This window comes from Pleurodeles waltl, chromosome 7, assembly GCF_031143425.1.
Source record: "Pleurodeles waltl isolate 20211129_DDA chromosome 7, aPleWal1.hap1.20221129, whole genome shotgun sequence".
NCBI lineage: Eukaryota > Metazoa > Chordata > Amphibia > Caudata > Salamandridae > Pleurodeles > Pleurodeles waltl.
In genome coordinates this window covers 468,785,590-468,809,217 of record NC_090446.1, presented here as the reverse complement: position 1 = coordinate 468,809,217, position 23,628 = coordinate 468,785,590, and the positions used below count along the sequence as shown (strand labels likewise).

General features: G+C 44.4%; 1 protein-coding gene across 4 annotated transcripts in view; it reads left to right on the top strand.

Annotated features, from left to right (window-relative positions):
• The first annotated feature begins 6,176 nt into the window (after positions 1–6,176).
• Positions 6,177–23,628, top strand: part of LOC138304203 (T-box-containing protein TBX6L-like) — a 36,128-nt gene continuing 18,676 nt past the window's right edge. For 2 of the 4 annotated variants that reach the window (XM_069244064.1, XM_069244068.1), the window contains exons 1-6: positions 6,177–6,283; positions 8,753–8,978; positions 17,384–17,651; positions 17,962–18,108; positions 19,116–19,186; positions 20,778–20,860. In XM_069244064.1, the coding sequence (XP_069100165.1) occupies positions 6,211–6,283; positions 8,753–8,978; positions 17,384–17,651; positions 17,962–18,108; positions 19,116–19,186; positions 20,778–20,860 (868 nt within the window). In that variant the 5' untranslated portion in view covers positions 6,177–6,210. Of the gene's footprint in view, positions 6,284–8,752; positions 8,979–9,018; positions 9,337–17,383; positions 17,652–17,961; positions 18,109–19,115; positions 19,187–20,777; positions 20,861–23,628 lie in introns of those variants that run through there. The other 2 variants (XM_069244066.1, XM_069244067.1) reach the window with 2 other exon arrangements.

Below are 23,628 nucleotides of genomic sequence, written 5' to 3'. Positions count from 1 at the left end.
TATCAAATAATCCCTTCCCCCTGCCCAGCCACCGCTGCCATATCGGACTATAAATAAAAACAAACTGAAGAGCCCCTGTGGTGGAAAAGGGACAGACACATGATGGAATAGTTCCCACATCATCACATGAATCTGAGCGCCTACAGGCCATTACTCGGTACATATTTCGGAGTATGGAATGATCCCTTTACGGTCATGAGAAGGAGGAGAAACTATGTCAAGGGAGGATGACGGGAGCAAAGTATTGTCTCTGGTGCACTGTTGAAGGGGCCTCCTAGGGTATCCCATGCTTGTGCAATGGGAAATTTCCTGAGGGCATTGCGTTCCTCCTATACAGCAATGTGCCTGCAGATTGAAACCAAGAAAGTGATACTTAAGTCCAACCTGTGATGGAAGGAGGATCTTTCCAAAGAAGCGTAATGTGGAGCTTCGCCAGGAAAAGAGCTAGCTCGAGGAACCTGGTAAAAGACTTCTGCAGCTTGGAGCAGGAGAGTAGGCCCAAAATGAGTACTTCTGGAGCATTCTCTAGTACTTGGCCCAATAGCGGTTCTCAGTATCTCAAGAGCTCTCTGCCAGGAAGAGAGGGTTGGACAGGACCAAAGCACATGTAGTCGAGCAACACCCATTTCCAGGCATCAGGGACATGTTGTGGCAGCTCTGGGAAATATTTTGTTAATTCGGGCAGGTGTGAGGCAGCCAGAGCTCAGGAAATTAAACTGGATATGTTTGAAGATGGAGCTATGTTACACCTTGTGTGGATATTCCAGAATGTTAGCCTAGCCTGCATCATTCAGAAGCCAAGCCGTATCTGTCTCCCGGTGGGCATGAAGTAAAAGATAAGAATTATAAAGTTGGTGCAGAAAGGTTTGGTAGAGCCATCTATTCAGTTTATTGCCAGGGTATATAGTGTACAGTGTCTTATTGACGTCTTGTTGAGTTGGAGCTGTATATCATACTTAGAATAGTGTGAGTAATGTAGTGTGCCCTGTTGTGAGTCTACTTGGGTAAACCCTGCTTCATGAAGGGAGTAACCAGACAGCCAGTGGGCTAACCATTGGAGCTGCATGGCTAAATAATATCTCTCAAGATCCGGAAGAGCCAATACACCCGCAGACATAGGCAACTTTAGAGTGGAAAGCGCCATTCATCTGCACCCAGTTTCCCATATCAAAGATATTAGTGAGGAGTCATATTGCTTAAAGAAAGATTGAACACTGGTGGATTCTTAAAATAGTACAATAAATGGGGCAATACCACCATTTTCTCCAGGGCTCTCTGGCTCAAAACCAATAGTGGAGGAGATGACCAGAATGCAAATTGAGCCTGAAGTACTGAATCGCTTTGTCGATGTTGCCATCCATCAAATCGATAGCAGATTGATAACATTAATCCCTAGATACCAAAATGTGCTGGTTGTCGAGGCAAACAGCGGTCCAGTTGCAGAGAAAGAGGAAACTCATAGGACGTCTGCAGAGGGAAGATGCACAATTTTTCCCAATTAACTCTAAGGACGCAGATTGCAGCAAAGTCATCTAAAAGGCATGGAAGTGGTGACAAGTCAGAGTTTGCATCTAGGACATACTACAGGATATTGCATGCATAGAGAGACACAGAGTGGAAAACACCTTCAATCAGTATGCCACACTGTGTGCCGGGAAACCTTAACTGAGCTGCCAATGGCTCCACTGCCAGACAAACAGTAATGGGGAAAGAAGGCACCCTTGACGAGTGCCCCTGCCCATGGGGCATGCAACAGAGATACATTTCTCAGTTTTTACTTTAGCAGATGGGCTAGAGTATAGTATCTGTACCCATTTACGCCAATTCGGGTCTAGCTCAAACAGCGGTAGAGCTTTGTGCATGTAGTCCCAATGAAGGGAATCAAAGGCCTTTTCTAGATCCAGTGCAATACATATAGCTGATGGATAATCATTCACCAAGTCTGCAATAGTTAAGGAACGTGTTGCCTCCTAGAATAAAAACCGACTGATCCTCATTAATTAAATCAGGTGGTGCTGGCAATAATCTACAGGCTAGGATCTTAGCAAGAATTTTGCAATCTGTATTTAAGATTGACAAAGGGCGATATGAGACCATGTCAGAAGAATTTATGTGTAGTTTCAACAGTTTGGATATGAGAGCTTCATTAAGGGTAGGTGGGAGGGTGCCAGTAGCTAATATCACTGTGTATAAGACTTCCAACCTGGGAGCCAGAGACTGTACCAATAAAGTGTAAATTTTGGCCAGTAGTCCATCGTTATCTGGAACTTTCCCATGGGAGAAGTTTTTTAATACAGATTCGATCTCCTGTAAATTGATAGGGACATTTAGGGAGAGTATAGCCTCTGGAGGAAGGCAGTAGAGGTGAACCGGGGCTATAAACGCGGCCAGAAATTGAGCTGGTATAGCAACCAGAGCATGATATAAGGAGCTGGTGTTAATGGCCGCTTGAGTACAAGCTGTGGCTCCATATGCTAAGCGGATATAAAGGAGGGTTCCACCCTTTATATCTTCCTGGGTGAGGTTTAAACAGTTGTGCCAATAATCGATTGGGTTTATCTCCATCATTGTGAATTTTCGCTTGATATGCAGCAGAATTGTGACATCAGAGGGTTTACAGACAGTCAAAGTATTGGGACCGAGCTGTATGCAAGTCATCGACTTTGTCAGGAGTGGAGACAACAGTGCGTTCCATCTTGAGTAGGGAAACCTCTAGAGCTGCTAGGTCTCAGGAATGGGTCTGCCAGATGCCCACCGCCAGTTTAATATTCAAATTCCTCATGACCAACTTGAAGGTTTCCCACTCATCTATGGGGTAGAGGCAGTCCCTTTGTTTTCTTGAAAAAATGTGATATGGTCAACAACAGGTTGGCCGAAGGAGCGTCCTCCAGCATGGGAACCTGCAAGGTCAAGGTGGGGATCAGAGCAGACAAGTTACCCCGGGTAATAATCAACTTCATGGGATTATGATCTGACAGGGTCCAGGTATAATAAGCAACAGAGATGGCCAGAGTGTGCAAAGGGTGTTAGGAGATGAGACGAGTATACATCGTATGTACGGAAGAATAAAAAGAAATTTTGTGGCAGGCTATGTGGTGGATCCTCCAAGTGTTACCTAGGTCCTGGTGCTCTAACCACTGTCGATGAAGCACCACTTTAAGTGGCACAGAGGAGTGTAATAGCGGTGGGACGGATCGGTCGAGATCAATATACAGAAGTCGTGAGTAGTTCAAAGAGACAGGTCCAAAAGGTCAGCTGATCAATGTGCGGAGTGTATATCATCCCTAGATGTAATGGTCATAGTGCATCATGTTACACATATCCTCTTTGGGCAGGTAACACTGTTCGCTGCTTCCTGTAGGCCAGATTTCCAAAATATTCAGTGTGTCCATGAGAAACTAAAGCGCACAAACATATTGCATATATTGATGCCACATTCTAATAGGAAATTCAGGTTTGGTGGATTTTTTCCACCTGTAAGTTTCGTGTTGTGTTATTATTTGGTACTTGGGTAGTGCACAATCTGCTAATGGTATGATGTCGCAGCGTCTCTTGGTAATCTGGTGTATGAATTTTCAGACGTTTTTATTGCAGATGAAGCTTGATTGGGATTTTGGAGTTGTGCACTCAGTAGGGAAAGCATGTCAGTTTTAACATTTGTAGGTTTTTTGGTGGGTGAGGCCCATGCGTTGTACCAAATTGCTTATGTAGTCTCTCGTTGCACTATGACAATGTCTTAGCTACTGTGTGTGTGTATAATAAGTAGAATATTTTGCAATTAAATTGACACTTGAAATGTTGGCTACTTTAAAGTAGAGTTGGAATTGACCAGCAATAACGCTGGTCCTTCATTATTACCTATGAGAATTTCAAAAGTATTGGATTTAAAACTCATTTTTATTAGATGCATTCATTAATTTATCTCACTGTACCCTAATAACCCCTTAACACTTCCTATTCCTGAACATTTAAAACCGCGAACTACAACTTATTGCTCCCCATCATTGAACTCCACAAACCCCTACCACTCCTTAATGCTGCCCTTCCTTGAATCCTAAAGCCCCTAACTACTCCTTAATACTACCACTCCCTGAACCCTCAAAGCCCCTTACTACCACTTTGCACACCATTCTTCGAACTCTAAAAAAAAAAAAACTTACTATCCCTTAAAGTTAACCTTCCTGAACCTAAAAGCGTATTACTTCCCCTTATTCCTACCCTTCCCTGAAACCTAAAAAAAACACTACCACCCCTCAACATTACCCTTTCCTGAAACCTAAAACTCCTTCCTACCCTCTATGCTACCCATTCTTGAACCCTAAGAACCCTGAACCATCCGTTAATGCTACCCTTCCCAGAACCCTACTAACCCCTTAACGCTACTCTTCCCCGAATCCTAAAATTCCCTTGTTAGTCCCCTCCCACTTCCTCACCTCACTGTAAAAGCTCCTCTCTACTTTAGAATATGGATGCCCCCTTGCCTCAGTTCCCTGTGTATCCTTGCCTTGCTCCCGGCATGTTTTTTCAACGTTTTTGTATCCCTAACTTTGTTCATTCTATTTTTTCTGTAGATTACATTTTTGACAAGACTTTTTGTCAGACTACATTTTTCCCACGGTATTTTAGTGCAATCTGTACGTAGCTGACACTCGCACGTGCTGCTGAATGCCTTGCTGGTGCTTTTACGATTGTTGACACTCTGCAGTGCTTTCGTGGGTTTAAAGTTTGGTTTGTGGGCACCAGGGCCATACAATGAACCAATCACCTAAAAGTTCATCAATTTGCGGGTGTTCGCAATCATTTTGAAAGTAGTTTGCATGCATGGAAAGGCACATATGTACTTCTGTAAAAGGAAGGTGTACGTGCTTTTGACAAAGAGTAGAGCTCCCTCCCCACTAACACACATACCACACACACAAACAGGGCTTTAAGTGGGCCGGGTCCTGCCAGTGCTGAGCACCAGCAGTTCTAAAAAGCAGGTGCTGAGACGGCTGCTCTCCATTTTTGCCCTCGGATGAAAAAAGCTCTGACCCTGCAGCAGTTAACCTTTCGCTGCCTTTGATGTAACTTTTAAGAGATGTGTTATAGTTATTTCACAGTCTCATCGTTTCAGAACTGAAGCATTTCCAAAATTATATACAATGAAGCTATTGTGGTTACTTACTTATCTAATGCAACTATGTACCATTGACAAAGCTAATAGTCCTGGCGTGTTGTAAGTGTAATGTTACATATTGTATAATGTATCTGGATGCAGTGACAGAAAGAAGCAGCAAAGCACCAGTCGGGCGGCACACTATGCTGCACAGATGTTTAGCTTACGTATTTTTAAGCCACGCCCATAATTATATCGGACACGACCCTTTGAGATATCTCCCCGAGTTTTTCCATCCCACTTAAAGCCTGCACACAAACACACACTCACACACACGACACATACATACCACAAACATACACGCACAATTTTAATCGGAGTCTGGAGGAAGGGTTTCAGTAATGGAGAAAAACGAAGTTACATGTGGAAAAACACATTTGTGTCTGCTGATGTTTCTGTTTGACGGAAGTTCCACCTGTACGAGCTTTCCACATTGGAGGAAACATGAACGTTTACAACGGTCATAGTTTTTCCGAAGTTCTCCTGGGATCCTTTATGAATTACTAATAAGTCGTCAAATGGGCCCGAGCTAAGTGCGCCTGGGGGAGTAGAGTGCCTACTTGCAGAGTGGGGGCTGTGTATCGGCATACATTCTCATAAAGCCGGGTTCACAGTATACAGCCAAATGTAACCGCCTTGGTAGTGCCTGTTTGCGATGCGTCTGGCACGGTGAACGCTAACCACCCGGTTGTTGAGGTGCCACATTCCCTCCGTCAGCCCCTGGGGAGCGTGTAGTTTATGGCGGAGCCCTCTCCCCTCTCTGCATAGTGCTGTTTATGTTTGATTTAAGCCCCATCATTACCCAATTAACACCTCTGCAGAGGTCCCCCTCTGCCGCGGGCCCGGGTGCTTTTATGTCCCCTCAGATCTGCTGGGTTTTCACTGGTTTTCGTGCAGGCCTAGCTTTGCTTTGGCAGCTGTTCGGACACTTGGTGCGTCTAGGTACGTGAGGGAGAGGGGGGCACCGCCCTTCCCCGCCCCTCCGCGTGACCCTCTTCTATAAAGCACCCTGCGCCCCCTGTCCCTCATGACTGCTGACACCACTGCTCTGCATTATGTACGGCAGTCAATTTTTGGGGTACCCCGGGCCCCCAAACTCTAGCCACATGGTGTGTGCACCCCGGACAGGTAAGAGTGGTGGTGGTGGTCGGGGGGCGGTGTTGGTAGTTGTATTGTATTGTAATCGTATTTATATAGCGTTTACTACCCCTGACGAGGCGTCGAAGTGGTTTAATGGGTAAAGTAACCTCTCCCTGAGGCACTTGAATTTTGGAAGCAAATAGGAAGGCGAAATATTTTAACAAAAGATGCGCCTGATTGTTTCAGTCTATCTTTTGACGTTATTTCTTTGACTGGCCTGCATATCTGCCTGTAACCCTGTCTGAGTTATGGTTATACCAACAATTTTTATGTGTCTGGTTGTCTGTCCTCTTCTTGTGTATGTGCGTTTGTGCCTGTAAGTCTGTTCTGGTGTCTGTGGTGTTTAAGCATATTATATTATGTACAATATATTATGATATATGTCCTGTTACACAGCAGTAATACGTTATCCAGAAAGCTGCTACGTGTGTAAAATGGGCGTTCAGTAGGCAGCTCGGTGTGTTAATGTGCCTGCGGGAGACACACGGGTGTTTGTGACTTACTGGTCACAAGTTGTAATAAAATAGCCGAGTGAGATAATTTCCCTAGGACGGTGATATCTGTCTTCAGATCAAGGGTTGCAGTCGCAATGAAACCGCAGCGCACAAGTTCCAGCCCAGGGACACAGCTCAGAAGGCTACTGTGCCTACTGCAGACATGTGGGTGTCACCTGTAGGTCATGGGTTTCAGGCTCAGTATAATGGATCAAGAGATTAATGGATCTGTTGGAGAGGTCTGGCTGTAACTCGAAGGTTAGAAATGTATATCCAAGCAGTCTCATCTCAACCTTTCATCCTTCTAAGGCTTTTACAATGCCTACCATAGACTAGGGTGATAGTAACATCAAATTAGAACGCCATAAAGCCTAGTCCAATATCAGGAGACGCTGTATGGAAAAAACGTGTTTGTATGTTACAGGATATATTCATGATGCTGGCTTATTCGTTACGTCATACGTGTCCTTATGCGCTAGATTACTATTTGTTGCATTTCATGGCTTATATCACGATGTAGGCTTTTAAATGTGCTGTTGTGTTCTATGTTTTGGTTTAGAGAATTTCATTTTGTTTCGTTTCAATCATTTTGTCGATATAACAAGCAATATATAGACCATATTTTGGATAAAAACGCATGAATGCCAAATATGGCTCAAAAAGAGCCACCCATATTAGTAAGCATACCTTTTATGTCTCGTAATTTTTTGTTTGTATAGGTTATGTGATATGTCAGCATTTATTTATTTTGGTACGTGTCATGTAACGTCACATAATTTAAGGAATGACCCATGTGTTTTGTTACGTGTTCTGACTGGTTTATGCCCTGCTGGGTAACCAACAGTTTGTGAGCGGTTATTTGTGGGTACAGCTGCGCCTTGAAATCTCCCACGCGGCAGGTAGGTTGGGTGTGGGGTGCGCCTCAGGTAAGTATGTTTGTGCTCTCGCTCTCTCCGTGCTTCCCTCTTCCCTTCTGTCTTTCTTCTGTGTCTCTTCTTCTCTTTCTACCTCTCCCTCTCTTTCTAGCTCTTTCTTTGCCCCTGTCGGTCCCCAGCTATGTTTCACTCTGTCTGTCTCCTCGCCACGCCCCATTCTGCCTGTCTTTCTGCTTCCCTCCTGCTTTCTGACTTTCTTCTGTCCATCCCCCCTCCCCCCCCCCCCTTGGCTTTCTAGTGCCGGTCCCTATGTGTCTCAGCCTGTCTGTGTCCGTGCCCCGTCCTCTGTTTCTCCCTCTCTGTCTTTTTGATTGCCTCTGTTCTCATTTCTCTCCCCATTCGCTCAGTCTTTTTACCTTCCCTTTCTCATTGTGCCCCTTGTTTCTCTTTTGTCCTCTGCTTCATTCTCCACTTCTCACCGTACCTGCCCTTTCCCCATTGACGTAAATTCACCAAGGAAGTGACATCACACGCAATTTCACCTTTATTTTCACTCCCACACATGCTTATACAAACACACACATTCATTCACCCAGACTCTGTTTTTTACATACGCACACTCACCCGCAAGTATGCACACAACATACATTCAAAAGTGTTTTTTACTTTCCTCACCTACCAAGGAGGGCTATATTCCAGCTAACTTTATGCTATTTTTATTATACTAATCGTGAATAATATATTATTCGTGATTGGTTTAATAAAAAAATGATTGAAAACAAGGAAGTGGACCCCAAGCAACGTCCGTAAGGACGAGCTGCCGCTGCGCTCCTGGCACTGATTTTGCCACCTCTGAAGCCAGGGATCGCAGAGGCTGTTCTAGGGGTCGCAACGGGCAAGCTGGTGGTCGCAGCTGCGACCCCTAAACGACGTCAACGCCTTTCTCTTTTTATCTCCCATCCCCCTCTCTCCTTTACCCCCTTGTTGCCGCTCGCTCTCGTTCTTTACTCCTCTGCCTCCCTCTGGTTGGCGCCCACACTTTACCTGCTGACCCCCTGGGCGCCCGTTTGATGCCTTCTCTTTTGCAGGCGCTTCCCGGTGCCAGCAGCTCTCGGCGCAGGAGTATCTTGGCTGCCCCCCGCCATACCCCACCCCAGCCCAGAGCTTCTACCCGCCGCCCGCCTCGACTGCTCCGCGCCCCCTGCGGCCCGTCTGCAGGCCCCCGCCTCGGGTCACCGCCACGCTGGAGAACAAGGCTCAGTGGGAGAAGTTCCACGCCGTGGGCACTGAGATGATTCTTACTAAAGGTGGCAGGTGAGTGGCGCTGTACCCAGGGACAGTGGTACCGGGGCTCTCCCGACCCTATCCACGGCTGCCTTATGCTACCCTAATGTCGGTGAGGTGCATTTGTTGGGGACCGGCAGCGACAAGTAGATTGATAAAGAGGGAGGGTAGAGAGAGGAGACAGAAGTGAGACCGGAAGGAAGAGGGAATCCGGAAGAGATCATGAGCATAAACACTCGTGCACTCCGGCCTAAGATACCCTTACTAGACGTGCCTCTATACCAGCCCTTTCCCTGCTTTGTGGTCGGTCTTTCATGTTTTGAGTGATACCGTGAAACCTGACTAAAGGGACGCGGGGAGACTGGCAGACCGGCCTGAAGGGACATGGGTAAAACTCTCCAGAGGTCCGGGCCGTGAAAGATGGGAAGGGCTGGGGGAAATAGTAACGTTTTAGGTTAAAACTTTGCCGTCATCCTCACTGGCCCTTCGGAGACACTGAGCTATATAGGGGGTGTTTATATTTCTCCATACTCAGGGTGCAACCAAATTCGAACTTCGAGAGGTGGGGGACCTAAGAGGACTCAGCTGTTGTAAACCTCTGACCTGGAGGCCCATTTGCCTAAGGGATGACAAGTCACAATGATGGCCGTCCCACCATATTGAGGGGGGAGTTACCATCAGTCTTTTTCCCTGCCCAAGGCAAGGTAGAAGAAGACATCGAATATGTAGAAAGGCAACCACATGCAGGAGGAAAGCTCCTCGTGAATCAGGCCACTGGTGTTTGAATTGACAAAACAAACTCCCACTTTGAGAGTTTATTTTCCTAATACAAACAAGATTGCTGAGTGGGTCATTTAAAATAGTGCTTGCCCGGCAAGCCTGCAGCGTCTGGAGGTGCCCTTCTAATGAAAATGTATAAGCAAATGTTTACACTAGGTAAGTCTGTTTGTGTATTACCAATAATATATATATTTTTAACACACTTGTTTTATGTTAAACACTAAAGGACAGATTTACTAACTTTTCATGCAACAGAGCTCAGCAACTAAACCATACCTACAGCGTTGTTTTTCTCTCCCTGTGCTCACACACTTTAGACTGCCTTGTGCAATGCACACACCCTAGCACCATAGTGCAAAGGTGTTTGTGTGATGTTAAGCATACATTTTGTGCTGGTAGGGGACCGTTGCAGCACAAAAAGTATGCTTTAATGCTTTTCCCACTTTGGTTGTTTTCTTTCAGCACAGAGGCACAGTTGGAGATATATGGCATCTTTTTAAAGTTGCCATGCGGATTTGCATGCCTCAAGGAGGTTTCAGTTTTTGGCACAAATTGCTGTCTACTAATGTTAATGGAAATTTGTAACAAAACCTCTGGATGCACGGAAATGCCTGTGTACCACCCGTAGTACGCCCTCTTGTGCACAGTGCTACTTTGCTTTACTTTACCCAGGTTTCCTACACTAGTCAGGATTTGGGTTGTAAAGTAAATTCCACCATACTTTGTGCTGGGTCTGCGTCATTTTTGTGACACAAATCCAGTGCAAAGTGTTATTGAACATGGGCCTAAATCTCATTTTGTGACAGCCCATCTTACACTGCCTGTAATATATTTTTTAAATATTGACTTGTGTATTCAAAGTGCTTCCAGTCACACGTTATGACTTCGTAGCACCATAAATAAACATCACTATTACCTAGTGCACGAGCAAGAATTCAGTTCTATGACTGGTTCCACGCAGTCATCTGAAGTGACCGCATTAACCAACTGAGCTTTCACAATTTAAGACTGCATTTCCCTTCAATTAGTTGAACATAGTTCCCATACGTTTTTATGCACTTCACCCTCTGAATGAATTGCAAACTACTTAGTACGACGCTGTGATTTAAGCCCCATCTCTGGCGTAACTCAGCAGGCATCAGCTGAAAATCTGTTGGGCATATTTACAAGAAAGTGGTGCATCCGTCCCAATGCGCTACTTTTCTTGCATCGCCCCTGCCCCACCTAACAACAACGTGGTTGCGCTGTATTTACATGATGCACCATGGCAGTTGTTAGGACAATAGTGTCAAACGTTTTGATGCTATTGTGGTACTTTGCTGCACTAGCGTCAAAAATGTGACGCTAGTGCAGCTAAGCACAGGGATGCCCCTTGATTAAAATGGGTGCGTCATTTTAATGCCTGCTCTGAGCAGGCGTTAACATGACGGAAAAAATGGTGCAGTGAAAGTTTGTAAATTTCACTGCGCCCTATTTTCGGGCCTCGCTGCATCAGAACGCCCACCTTGCATACATTATGCCTACAAGCATTGCAGCGCTTTGTAAATACGGGGGCAGGGGGGAGCCACTTTAGCGCCACATTAGCATAAACAAATGAGGCTATGGCGGCACAAGGTTGAGCTAGGGGTTGTAAATATGCCACTGTGTGTGTCCTGGAAGCTGCAGAAGTCTGAGTTAAGATACACAATAAGAGGGGGTATGGGGGTACAGGGTGATGGGGGGTATGTTACAGAAGCCTTTTAGGCCAGTGGCCATTGTTACCTGCTCCTTGCAGACCATTCAAGAGGCAAATGACCCACAATTACCCTTGTGCAGACCATGTGGCTCTGAGAAGTCACTTGTATACATCCATAGTGTGAACCACATGGCACTAGATTGCTGACATACATATTGTACAGAACCCTGTGATATAAGAATCAACACTGAAAATTTGTATTAGGTCATTCTTTTTCATAAATGCACCTGGTGGTGTATTACAGAAAGGGCCCTGTGTGTCCACTTTGTGCTGTTTGTGGCACGTTGGTATTAGAGAAGGGGCCATAGACGCTTATGTAGCCCCATCTGTAATAGAGATAGCACTGGCACACGTGCAGTGGCAGCACTTTCTCCAGAGGGCGTTCTCTCATTTGAAATGTGGTGTGGCCCCGTGCAATGAGGGAATCTTTCTACCTCTGTGCCTGCTCTGTATGATGGATGCAGGTGCCAAGGCAAAGCAGCAGTCAGGATGTGCACTCTCAGTGCGTCCCCTGATGGCAGCTCTCTGGAGGGTGGGAAGGGGAGACCCCTCAGACATGCCCTTGTTGGTGGTTGCAGTCAGTCTCTGCACTCGCCTACAAAGGGATCTCTAACCCCTCTTTAAAGTACAGGAGGTTTGATGTCTGCAGTACGAAACACGAAGTGGCTTTGAAGCAGCCGCTCCATATTTCACTTGAATTCACTGCCCCCAGGGCAGCATGAGTTGGCGGCTGCCCTAGGGCCAATGCATTCACTGTAATAGGGCCCTGGGAGTCTTGAGAAGCCTGTTGTATGAGATCAGTAGAAAGGGAGACCCGTGCCTCAAGACCTTCCAGGATCTATAGTGTACGACTGTGATTACAACAATGATTCCACACACACAGTTTTGAATAGGCTACTGTAGTATGCTGAATGTGACAGTCATGAACCTAAACCAGTTTCAAATGTGCCTCGCAGTAATGCAGCACCATCACCATAGGGCTGGCAGGGTGACACCTGTAACACCAAGGAGGTCAGATACATACTGTATCTTCTAGACCAGAAAATCACCTCAGACAGTTGCTTGTTCTCCATCCACCAATTCATCAATTCCATGGACAAGCACACATGCCTGGTGTCACTTTCATTATCTCCCTGGCTGCCTGGGAACTGAACGTGCATTTGACTATGTGGTTTCCAACAGCCTGCTCCCTTGCACACACAGAGCTTGCCCAACTGATATCGTGCACTACCTGTTTAGGCTACTGTATTTGACACAAGTACACAGCAGCTCAGTTTATTGCCATTTGTACCCACCATTTTCCCATTGCCATTTTGAACCACAGCCCCTCTCATGATACTTGAGGGCTTCCTGGGGTATAGCATGTTACACCTATCCCAAGTTGGACACTCATGTTCCACTCTCTGGTCATTCGATCCTCTCTCCTCTAACTCAAATCCTTTTATTGCTGCATTCTAGCCTCAAATTGAATCCTCCTTACCTGCAAGCACCCTATATAATGTTTTTACCATCTGTGACTCTCCAGCTGTTAATAGTGCCTGCCATTTCTCTTCTGTGTGAAATCCCTGGTACTAACCTTGTTATGCCCTGTACATCGCTTCACTCGCTCCACAAGCCCATTTGTTTGCTGCTTGATATTGATGTTTTTGACCCACCGCCAACCAGGAAAATCTGTGTCTCTGGCCATTTGTTAACCCTCCCTCCCGTAAGTTCATCAGACTAAACTATAAGGTCTCTATGTGCTAGCACAGAGCACACTAGAGCTCAAGACAACTACAGTAAACATTACAGACTACAGCCCCCTGACCACAGGTGATGACCCCTGCCTTTTTGATATTGCTGTACTTCTCAGCTTGCTTTTGACACTATTGACCATCCCACCCTCATCCATGCTCTGAAATCTCCAATGGGATTCAGTAACAATGTATTTCAACGTAATAGCCATTGACCTCAGCTGGACTTCCTCACTTTATTCGCCACCAGAGATATAATCGCATGTTAGAAAACAGATGTTCTAGAGATTGAGCCTTGTCTCCAACTATTACAGGCAAGATGCCTTGATCCTAACTTTTTGCCAGGTATTTTCTAATGGAGAAGTAGTAAGAGTCCACCAGTAACAAAGGCAGCAAACAAAGTAGTCCGAGTCTACCAGTAACAAAGGCAACAAATAGGGTAGTGATTTTACAGTTAACATGAGAAGAAGAGGCTAAGGAGTGGTGTATTTCTCTAGCACAGTTATGACCGATGGTGATGAACAGAGGCATGATAGTAATGATTTTGAAACAGGTAGACCTGAGTCCTAGCTCTGCTTCTCAGTTCTGCATTACCCACCAGAGTAATATTGGTATGCCTGGACCTTCCTCTCTTCCCCTTCCTCCATGATCCCTCTAGGCCCAGCAAGATAGAAGGGGGGAAGGATCATTCCTCCACTGCTCTCTTTATTCAATGCCAGGACACCCTTCTCAAGGCCTTTTTTTGTCCTTTTATGAGCTGCTTCAATGTCTTTCAGTCCTAGACCTCTCTCATGATGCTTGTGCTTCTCCCATCATGCTCTCTGTATGCTGTTGAGTTCAGGCACTATCTGCCATCATCTACCTACTTTTGACCTCAATGATGTGAGCTACCCAGAGGTACAAATTAGATTAAAAAGGTAATCTCATAATTATTCACCTTGGGACCCTCATCGCTAACAACTATCCATTTACATGCATCAAATGTATTGTATCTTCTCCATCACACTCATGTTTGTCAATTAGAGGTTTTACTATCAGTCAGTGACCATGTTGCCTTAAAGGAATCAAACCTATGTTGCACCATCTACTCTTACCTGGTAGATTCTGCCAGTAGCATATGTTTGCCTCAGAGATTAGGCCATGCTTGTGTAAGTAAACACAGTTGGTGCAGTGAGCCAGCAAATCCCTTATTAAATCAGTTATAGTTCACTTGATTACTTCATCCTTTGCTTGGATAACTGGTAATTCTAGAGCTAATATATGCCAACGAGCACTGACCTCCAAGGACGTGTGCATTTTTCTGTCCAATACCAATCTGAGTTCATCCAGCTACTTTAGTAATGTTAGATAACTTTGGGCTGAATGCACATCCCCTGATGGCAACAATACATTTGGATGTCTGCCCTATCAAATTTTTATGGTACTTTCGATGCCTACCATGGTGATCATGAGTAACAGGAATCAGGGTTCAATTTGAGAGTGGGAACCTCAGATATAGCTACCACTTTCAAGGAATGCAGCAGGTGTACAAATTATCCACTCCTGACTTGGGGAGGTGGTGAAGAATACAGAGCTCTTGCAAAGCCCTCTGACCGGAATATGTAGATTTCAAATCATTTAGGAAGGATTTATTGTAGACAAGTCTACACAAGCAGCAGCTATAATTTAATTTGCTATAGCGTAGCCATCTCCCCTTATCAACCATCCTTCTTTCACTGATGACCTTCAACAAAAAGAAAGGTGGTGATTCAGGGAAAGTACTACACCTCGAAGAACTCTGAAACACGTCATAAGTAGAAAATAGAAATGTTATGCAGCTGGTCACCTGCACATCACAACTCTCCTGTCCTAGCCTGTTCAGGCTCGGGCTCCAGCTCACATTATGCTAATGTCACCACATTACTCAAAGGCATTCATAGGGCTTATGCCACCCCATGCATGCATCAAAGCATTCCCCTTCATTCAGGACCAACAAGCAGAGAAACCTCTAAAGGCCTTCCAGTTTATGCAGCCAAGCTACAACACCTGTAATTCAAAGTCGTTAAGACTGATTTCCGAGCTGTCGCTTCCTGGCCCAACTCATCAAAGTGTCCATTAGCCATGTGCAATTCTGGTATGAGTTCATGCCTGCAGTCATCAGCCCTCCACTTAACATATTTCAACCCGTGGGTTTCTAGTGAGTTGTTCAAGAATTCTCTTCATGGCTAGAGGCCTCAAGACAGCTATCACTCAGTAGCTCTACATTTATCTTCAACTTAATATTTTATCTTTCTGATTGGCAAAATTATGTTTTTTTAAAATGTTTTTTTTTTTTAGAAATATGCATAATTTTCATGGACATTACCTAAAATTACAAAAAATAGGGAACACTGCGTAATGGCCAAAATGCTTAAAAAATAAAATTTGTGAATTTAATGAGATTTCCCCTGAGTAAAAAAAATAAAAATGCACAAGCCTACTTCTGCCTCTGTTGTGGGAATGGAAATTGTCCTCGAAGTCATCATGAAGTAGATTCTCATAGCCAGAGACTAGTGTCACACATGCGTTTTAGTAAAGCTAAGTCTATCCTGCCATTTGTGTTTTAAGTGTGGGATAGTGCCAGTTCTCATTATCTAGTTATAGAATATTTTGGGCCCACCTAGCCTTGCCTGCTTGCTAGATGTCTGTATATGATGCATCTGAGAGACAAATCCTGTTGAGGGGGAGGCACTTGATCTATCCACTGCACCTTGTTTTCATGTGGTTGCCTCTCATGGTCCTGACCTCAGCCCTTAAGCCTTTAGTTTGCAAACTGGGAGTCATTTTTAAGGCTGATTTGTTGTTTATTCCACAAATTAATAGATCCATGTCAGGCTTCTCCCTCGTCAAGATGTCTAGTCTACAGGCACATTAGCCAGTTGCATTAGTCTTTGTAATTATGTCCTGGCTTGAATATTTTTTAAAAAAAGGTCCTCTGCTTGGCTCCATCAAAATGCTGAACAACCAGCAGTGGCACCAAAATTATGTAGATTGCTTTATCTTCAGCTTAAATATATTACACCGCATCCCCAAGACCACGCAATCTCTACAGTGGTTGTGAACTAAACAACAGTTTGACTTAGGATCCCATACTTGCACAAGGAGCTCTCAAAAATCATGCCACCATACCTGTACAGAGTAGTTCTGGTATACCAGGTAACCAGATACGGAAGGGCAGCCTTGAAAACCATCCCGACTATTTGCAAGCCAAAGTCCAAATATCTTTGATGTATGTCCCATCAGTATCAAGGCCCCTTCATGTGGGTCTCCTTTTCAAACATATCCGCCATGAACCTGACAGTATGGACTTTAGAAGATCAACCTGTTCTACTCTGTATACCCTTCCCTGTCTTTCTCCCTTGCACATAATTTCCAATTCCTCTTCATGCGCCTTCTTTCTTTTGACACGCAGTGTCCTTAGATGGCTTCAGAAAGCATAACCTCTAAAAAATAAATACATAAATGAATTATTGTCCAGTCACTAAGTTGTATTTGTTGGAGCCTCCTCTATGAAAATCACAGCGTAAAAAGCATATTATTCTGGTTTCCTTAGCTATAAGGCAGAAGTTTCCTAACCTTATCCAAGAAATCTTAGCTTGATATATACACTAGATTTGGTTCGCTGGGACTTTTCCAAACTAAAATTTGAAAGGAAATTTTAAACTGCATTGTACCAACCTAGGCTAGCACCAGTGTATCACTCTTTACTTGCATAAGAGGAAAGGATGAGGCATGGGGGTCTGATGGAAACCCTGATGAGGTCATGGATGCTTCCTCGTGTTACAATAAAAGGATTGACACAATGAACGGCTTTCATTTTCACTGACATTTTAAAGGGGTGGGCATATTTTGCCTCCTCATAAATGAAGGATATTTTCTTCACATAGATCTGAACTAATCTGTTAGGGTGTCCATTTAGATGTCCTTACACCAAAAACATGTTTGTACTCCAAATCCATCCCAGGAGAAACAAAAATCCAGCTTGAGTTTTCTTTTCTAGGGTTTGCACACAGAGTCCTTTTGGGGACAAATAAATCCACTTTGGGTTCTTCCTCTAGGGGCTGTTCTAAGGGTTGATTCCAAACGATACATAAATCCAATTTAGGTTCTTTCCCATCACTGAGGCTGCACCAACAATACTTTTAATGAGACCTGCTTTTGTGTTTTAGGAGGATGTTTCCAGAGTTCAGTGTTTCCGTGTGTGGTTTGGATCCCAATGCCACGTACGTCCTATCAGTGGAGGCTGTACCCCCTGATGACCGCCGGTATAAGTGGCACAGTGGGGGCTGGCAGAGGAATGGCAAGGGTGAGGCCCACCTGCCTGCACGGCTGTATATTCACCCAGAAGCCCCTGCTACAGGCCAACACTGGATGACTGGCCCTGTCTCCTTCAGCAAGCTCAAAGTCACAAATAACATGCTGGACCAAGGTGGACATGTAAGGCGTTTGGTTACTGCAGGGTAGAGGGATGTTCAGGGGTTGCTCTGGGGCTCTTTTGCCTTCCTCTTTCTGTCGCTCTCTGAGTCTCTGCCTCTCTCTACTGAATGTACAGCACTGGATCTGAATCTGGTAAAGTTTTATGGTTCTGCTGCCATGTTCTTTGTCTATTTTCCTCGTTCCTGGCATGAATGTGTCAATTGTGTATGTTCTACATTTATTTTGATTAGCTGTTAATATGCGTGGAATTGATTCTTATTCCTTGTTAAAATTTTCTCTCCTCTACCGTTCTCACCCACTGGAACTGCAGCTGATCCTGCATTCTATGCATCGATATACCCTGCGTCTCTGCCTGGTATGCACATCTGAGAGTGGAGGATGTCTGGGAGCTGCTGTTATCTGCTTTAATTTCCCAGAGACATCCTTTATCGCAGTGACCAGCTACCAGAATGAGAAGGTACCAAAGTTCTGCTTCCTCGTTCAGCAGTGGGGGCGAATGGGGTATTTCTAGCCTAGTTCACCGGCGCCTTAGATATGTGTGATTGTTCATTAGAGAGAGAGAGCCGAGAACAGCTTTCAAGTGGGGCTTAGCCACCCCAGTTGACTGGCTTGATTATCAGGGTGTCATTCAGGTACTCTGCCACTAAGGCCCCAATGACACTAAACACAGCAAGTCATCCATTGTCGCAGTTTGATAGGAAGTCACAATGCTTAGTTATTAATATCGACCTTCACAAATATCAACTTAATTGTATCAGTTCCCGCCATATTCTTAAGGGAAGTAGATGTGGTGTTAGAGTGGTAAATCTATAATGTCCTACACACACATACCTTGATGATATAGTACAAGTTGCTGGTATGAACTCCATATGTGTGCAGGTTGTTAGTTCTGTCATTGACATCGTGACTTAGACCTACCGGGTCACCTTTATAATTGATTAATAATCAAACAGTCTTCTTTCTTCTCTGAACTTAAAAACTGAGAAAAAGGGAGCGTGAATAACAATAGAGTCCAGTGCACGAAGGTAGAGGCATAAGCAAGTTGTGCTACTGTGTGACAGTTGTTGTTGTCTTGCTTCAGGCATTGGTAACCACACTTTCCCAAGATTCCAAGTTCTGCGTTAGTCACTTCGCATGGTAACCCAATCCTGCAGTATGAATGTTTGGGGATTGAAGGGGAAACTCGGATGAGAGACATGGAAGTACATCTATATTAAACAAGGGTTGGGCCGACACAGCAGAGGTGGCTTAAAAGAGACAACAATTTAAGAGTCATTGAAGAGTCACAGGGGGTTCCTACCACTGCACGTGCTCTGTGGTAGTAGGTAGGAAATTCAGACATGAGTGAGGCAGCATCTCCAGAGCTGAATCCTGTCTGGGATTGTTGAAGAGTGGCACTCTAAATGTGACTTTTGTTCCTGACTTCTTGAGAGTGTGTAACATATTTCTGTTCTTGTTCTACAGTTGTCACAACTAAAAATTGAAGAAAATCCATTTGCGAAGGGAATCAAGGAGTTTAAATCCCACCGGGACAGGTGAGACACTAGTGATTAATCATCTTTCTGATCCCCTGCCACATGACTTTGGGTCAAACAGGAACAAAAAACACAGATCCATCATGCAGCATGCCAGATATCCAAGAATAGTACCAACACTCACAGCTCTGCCAAAGCTTTTCAGAGCTGACCTGCATTGGCCATTTCTATGAAAGTCCTGGGCTTGGCATAAAGCTCTACCAATGCACTATTCACTGCCCTGCTACAGCTCCTGCCGTTCTAGTGCTGGGAACAATACAAAACGATTAATACAATGTAGGTTCTGTCGTGCTCACCAAATACAAGATCTCACTTGAATTCCGTGACTAGATCCTAGCCATGAACAGTGACCATTGCTGCTTACTTCCATAGCCTAAGCGGACTAAACTATGGGGCACGGTTGACAAATTATACAACAAGGAAAGACAAATTATGCGACATAACGTGGCACATTCTGTGGGTCTATTATTTTTCCGATTTTGTCATCTTAACACACTTTAATATTGTTTTTAGCAAAGGTTCCACAACTTAGACCCAGGGTAACTCCTGACTACTGCAATCAGCAAATGAAAACTGCCCAGTTAACATTTGCCATGGCCTGCCACTGCATTGCACCACATGTGGTTCTTTATTAGTAATTTTCTGCCCGTTTGAGCTAGAAAGATGGTGGGTTAAGGGCAAATGTGGTAAACCTATATTTATGAGTTAAACAACACAGCTACAGAATCACATAGTTCCAGTGGCATTGATTATGGCACCTCTAAAACAGCAGCCATCTCTGCCAGTATACCAATCAAGTGCTACTGACTCTTGGTATTCTCCCCTTGTCATCTACACAGATGTTTCTCCTATTTGTGCCTGATCTGTCAGTCATAGCAGTGCCTCTGACTATGTGCCCTATCACACCGGTGGCAAGAAATGCTCCTTTCTCGTTGATTTCCTATGTGGATCTCAATTTGTCATTAAAAACACAATTTTGAAAGACATTTTGGATCAAACGAGACTTTAGGAGCAGTTTGAAACCACCTTGAGACTGTATAGGGGAATTGAAGCAAAAAAAAACATCATGATCATTAAGTTAATGTGGTGAAATTCCACAGCTTTTTTGTGCCAGTGGTTGCAGGTGGTGGGCACTGACTCTCAATTTTGGGGACGGGTAAATAATTGTCATCATCAGACTTTGGCCCAGGGCAAGAGAATGAAAAGCAGAAGAGGGGGGGAAAGGATGAAGCCACAGCTACGCAAACATTGACAAAGGGAGACAGCAGAGATTAAGAAGAACCTGCAAGAATGTGATAAAGTAACAGGAAGTGCTGGGGGCCAAGGTGGGGAGGGGAAGTGGAAGAAAGGGGCATGAGGTGAAATCAAGACTAGGCCGACTTGGTATTCAGCAACCCTGGCATGTAGAAGCACTTGCGATGGCCCTTAAGAAATACTTTGGGGCCCCTGTAGTTTAAAAAAACCATTTTATGCATTGTGATACTGCTGCAAAGTAGATGCTGCCCCTCGGAAAATGTGGGTAAGTGGCCAAGCATACTGTGGAAAGAATTCTCACATCTTGTTAGTGAGTTTGAGATTGTCTCTTTTTAAGCAGAGATGAAGCGAAGATTGGGGAGAATGGAAAGAAACGTCTGGAGGAAAAGCAAGAAGTGTCTGACGAAAGAACGAGACCAGGTCGGGGCCCATTCATGGCTTTGTTACAATTTTTTTCAACCTTATTTTTAATTTACTTTGATATAAAGTGTGGCCATTTTGCAATTCCAGGCCCCAGACTGTGCATGGAACGAATGAAAAACAATAGACATTTGTACAAAATATTGTAAATTATTTTAAAACAGTTTGGCAGAAAATCATTTGAAAACTTCGCTGATTTTTATTCACGTTTCATGTTTACCGTTTTATTTGCATTTAGTCTAGGACCTCTGACACTTTGCGTGAACATTAACTGTAGGAAATTGGGAGGCAATTGGGAAATGCAGAGAACATGTACAATAGTTGTTTCTGGGTTAGATGGCATTAAAGAGAGTGAAACCAGTTTGATGCTTGGCGGGTTGGGAGGTAAAGGGAAATTAGAAGCTTTTGAACATGCAGAAACAGCTGCCATGGTGTGGAAAGCAATCCTTTCCTTCAGCTTCGTAGAGCCTGGTCATGCAGAAGAGGCAGGTGTCACAAGGGTATCAGGGGTAAAACACTGCTGTGTCGGAATGGTCAATGAGGGAAACTCAGAATACTTGGGCTATATATATATATATATAGACATTTCAGAAATTGGAAAACTACCAAAGGAACCATTGCATAGGGCAGCTACTGTGTAGACTCAGAGGTAATGCATTCGGGACACACAGTGTCAATACAAGCATTGTCAAAGCCAATAGGTGTTGTTTTTTAAATGCTGGCACAGAGCTATTGGCTTTGCAAATGCTTGTTTGTTTTGGTATAGTTTATGACCAAACCCATTGCAAGATGGCCACCCACGTATGGACATGCCTTATGGGCACATGGATAGACATCTTGGAATGTTCTTTTCAAAGTATAAAATAGACCATTCCAAGATGGTTCCTGGTCCCTGGCCATGTGTGTGCACGTGTGCTTATATATGACCGCAATCTTGGCACGATTTTTATTACACTTTATCCTCAATTTAGCATTCCAAGATGATGGACTGTCATTTCAGTGCAATAAATAAAATAATATATGTTCATGAATGCAGCACAAATTGGGACAATAGAGAAGTCCTACAACTGTGTGCAGAGTGATAAAAAGGCTCAGAGTGGGACCTGGGTATGTACATTGTCTGTGATGGACAAAAATGAGTGGTCTGGTAGCAGTGTGCTGTTGTGGACTCCCCGCAAAAATAAAGACAAAAGTAAATAGTATGTTAATTAATAAATGATTAAGCAGGTGGAGAAGCACAGGGAAGAGAGAGGAAATTGATGTACTGGTGTTTTCCAAGGCAAATACAATAAATTCCCTTTATGTCAGCAGTGGAATGGTACAAGTATTCAGGGTAGAACGTCTGGCCTTTAGAGTGATCTGACAGTGCCACACGAGCCAGTCTTACAAGCCTATCAGTGAACAACTTTTATAGCAGTGCGTGGGGCGGATTTGTTGTGTTGTGGGTCAGTGTGATGCCTGTGTGTGTGCTGGTGTTGCGAAGATCTTTTTCTAATGACCAGGATGCAGCTCCAGCCAGCAGAGCGCATACCACAGAAGGGCGAACTTGATGTCAAGAGCAGTGTGGGCTGGGCAGCTCACATGGTTTGGAACAACTTTCATCATGCCATGCCAGGTGTAATGCAGCAGGTGATGCAGTGCTGATTGGAAAACAAAGCAACTGCTTCCGTCCCACTGTCTGAGACGTGCAATACACCCAAGGCACAAACAGGGGGATGTTTGGTTTCAGGTAGTGAGTAGTCTTGCCCTGATATTTAAGTGTTCACTTTCCACTCTTGCATGGTAAGAAACCCAACTAAAAGGCACCGAGAAGACCATTTGAATCCAGTCAAAAGGGAAGCTGACCGATGACTAGTGTTTCAATGGACTCTGTCTAACACAGAATAAGTCTGAGTTAGGTCTGAAGTTTAAAATATTTCTCAGCCTGCAGGAGCTTTCCTTAAAATTATAATAGCATGTAAAGTCCTATTTGAGGAGGGCTTTGGTTAATCTGATGATGAAGGGGAATAGTGCAAAGAGACCCAGGCTAACCACCTTTGTATAACAGACATTCCATGATCGGGTAGATTTGTTAGAAGGACATCAGTTTTTCTAATCTTATCCTCAATAACTGGCGGGAACTCACAAATAGATAAAGAGGAGGCAAGCACTACTTGATGAACATCACAGGCCAAGATAAGGTGGAATATGTGCTCTCTTTCAGAGCACCAGTTTTGTTGGTGAAGAATGTTAGGCGACACAGGCCATCTGAGGGTGCCAAAAGACTTGCCATTAGGCAAGGACTTACTGTCTATTAATAAATAAGGTTCTTAAATTGAATTATCTGCCCCAGTCAATTGGGCTTGGAGGTGTTCTTTTTTAGATACGGTTCAAGGTGATTTGTAGATCCTAGTGTGCAGTCTCCAAAAAGCAATGAAATAGTAGCTTTGCTATACTTTGGTGTCTTTCAGTGTTATGCCTTGACTTTTCACCTGGTGAAGGTTTCCTGTCAACCATTTGTTGGTCTTAATGGGATGAGGCTTGAACAGGGCCTGACTGGGAACCCAAAGTAGCCCTGGCAATTTTGTCAGACCAGCCCACAGGTCGGGTGGGGGGGAGGTGCAAGTGCAAAACTGGTAGTGAAAAGCAGTGTATAGCCATTGGGCTTAGTAAAAGTAGGAATCTATCTCCACAACCCAAGGACTGAACACCTTTTTAGATAACCTACCCCTCTAATGCTTCTTGTGTCCCCTCTAATGCGCATGCTTGGGTGCCCGCACTTCTTCTTG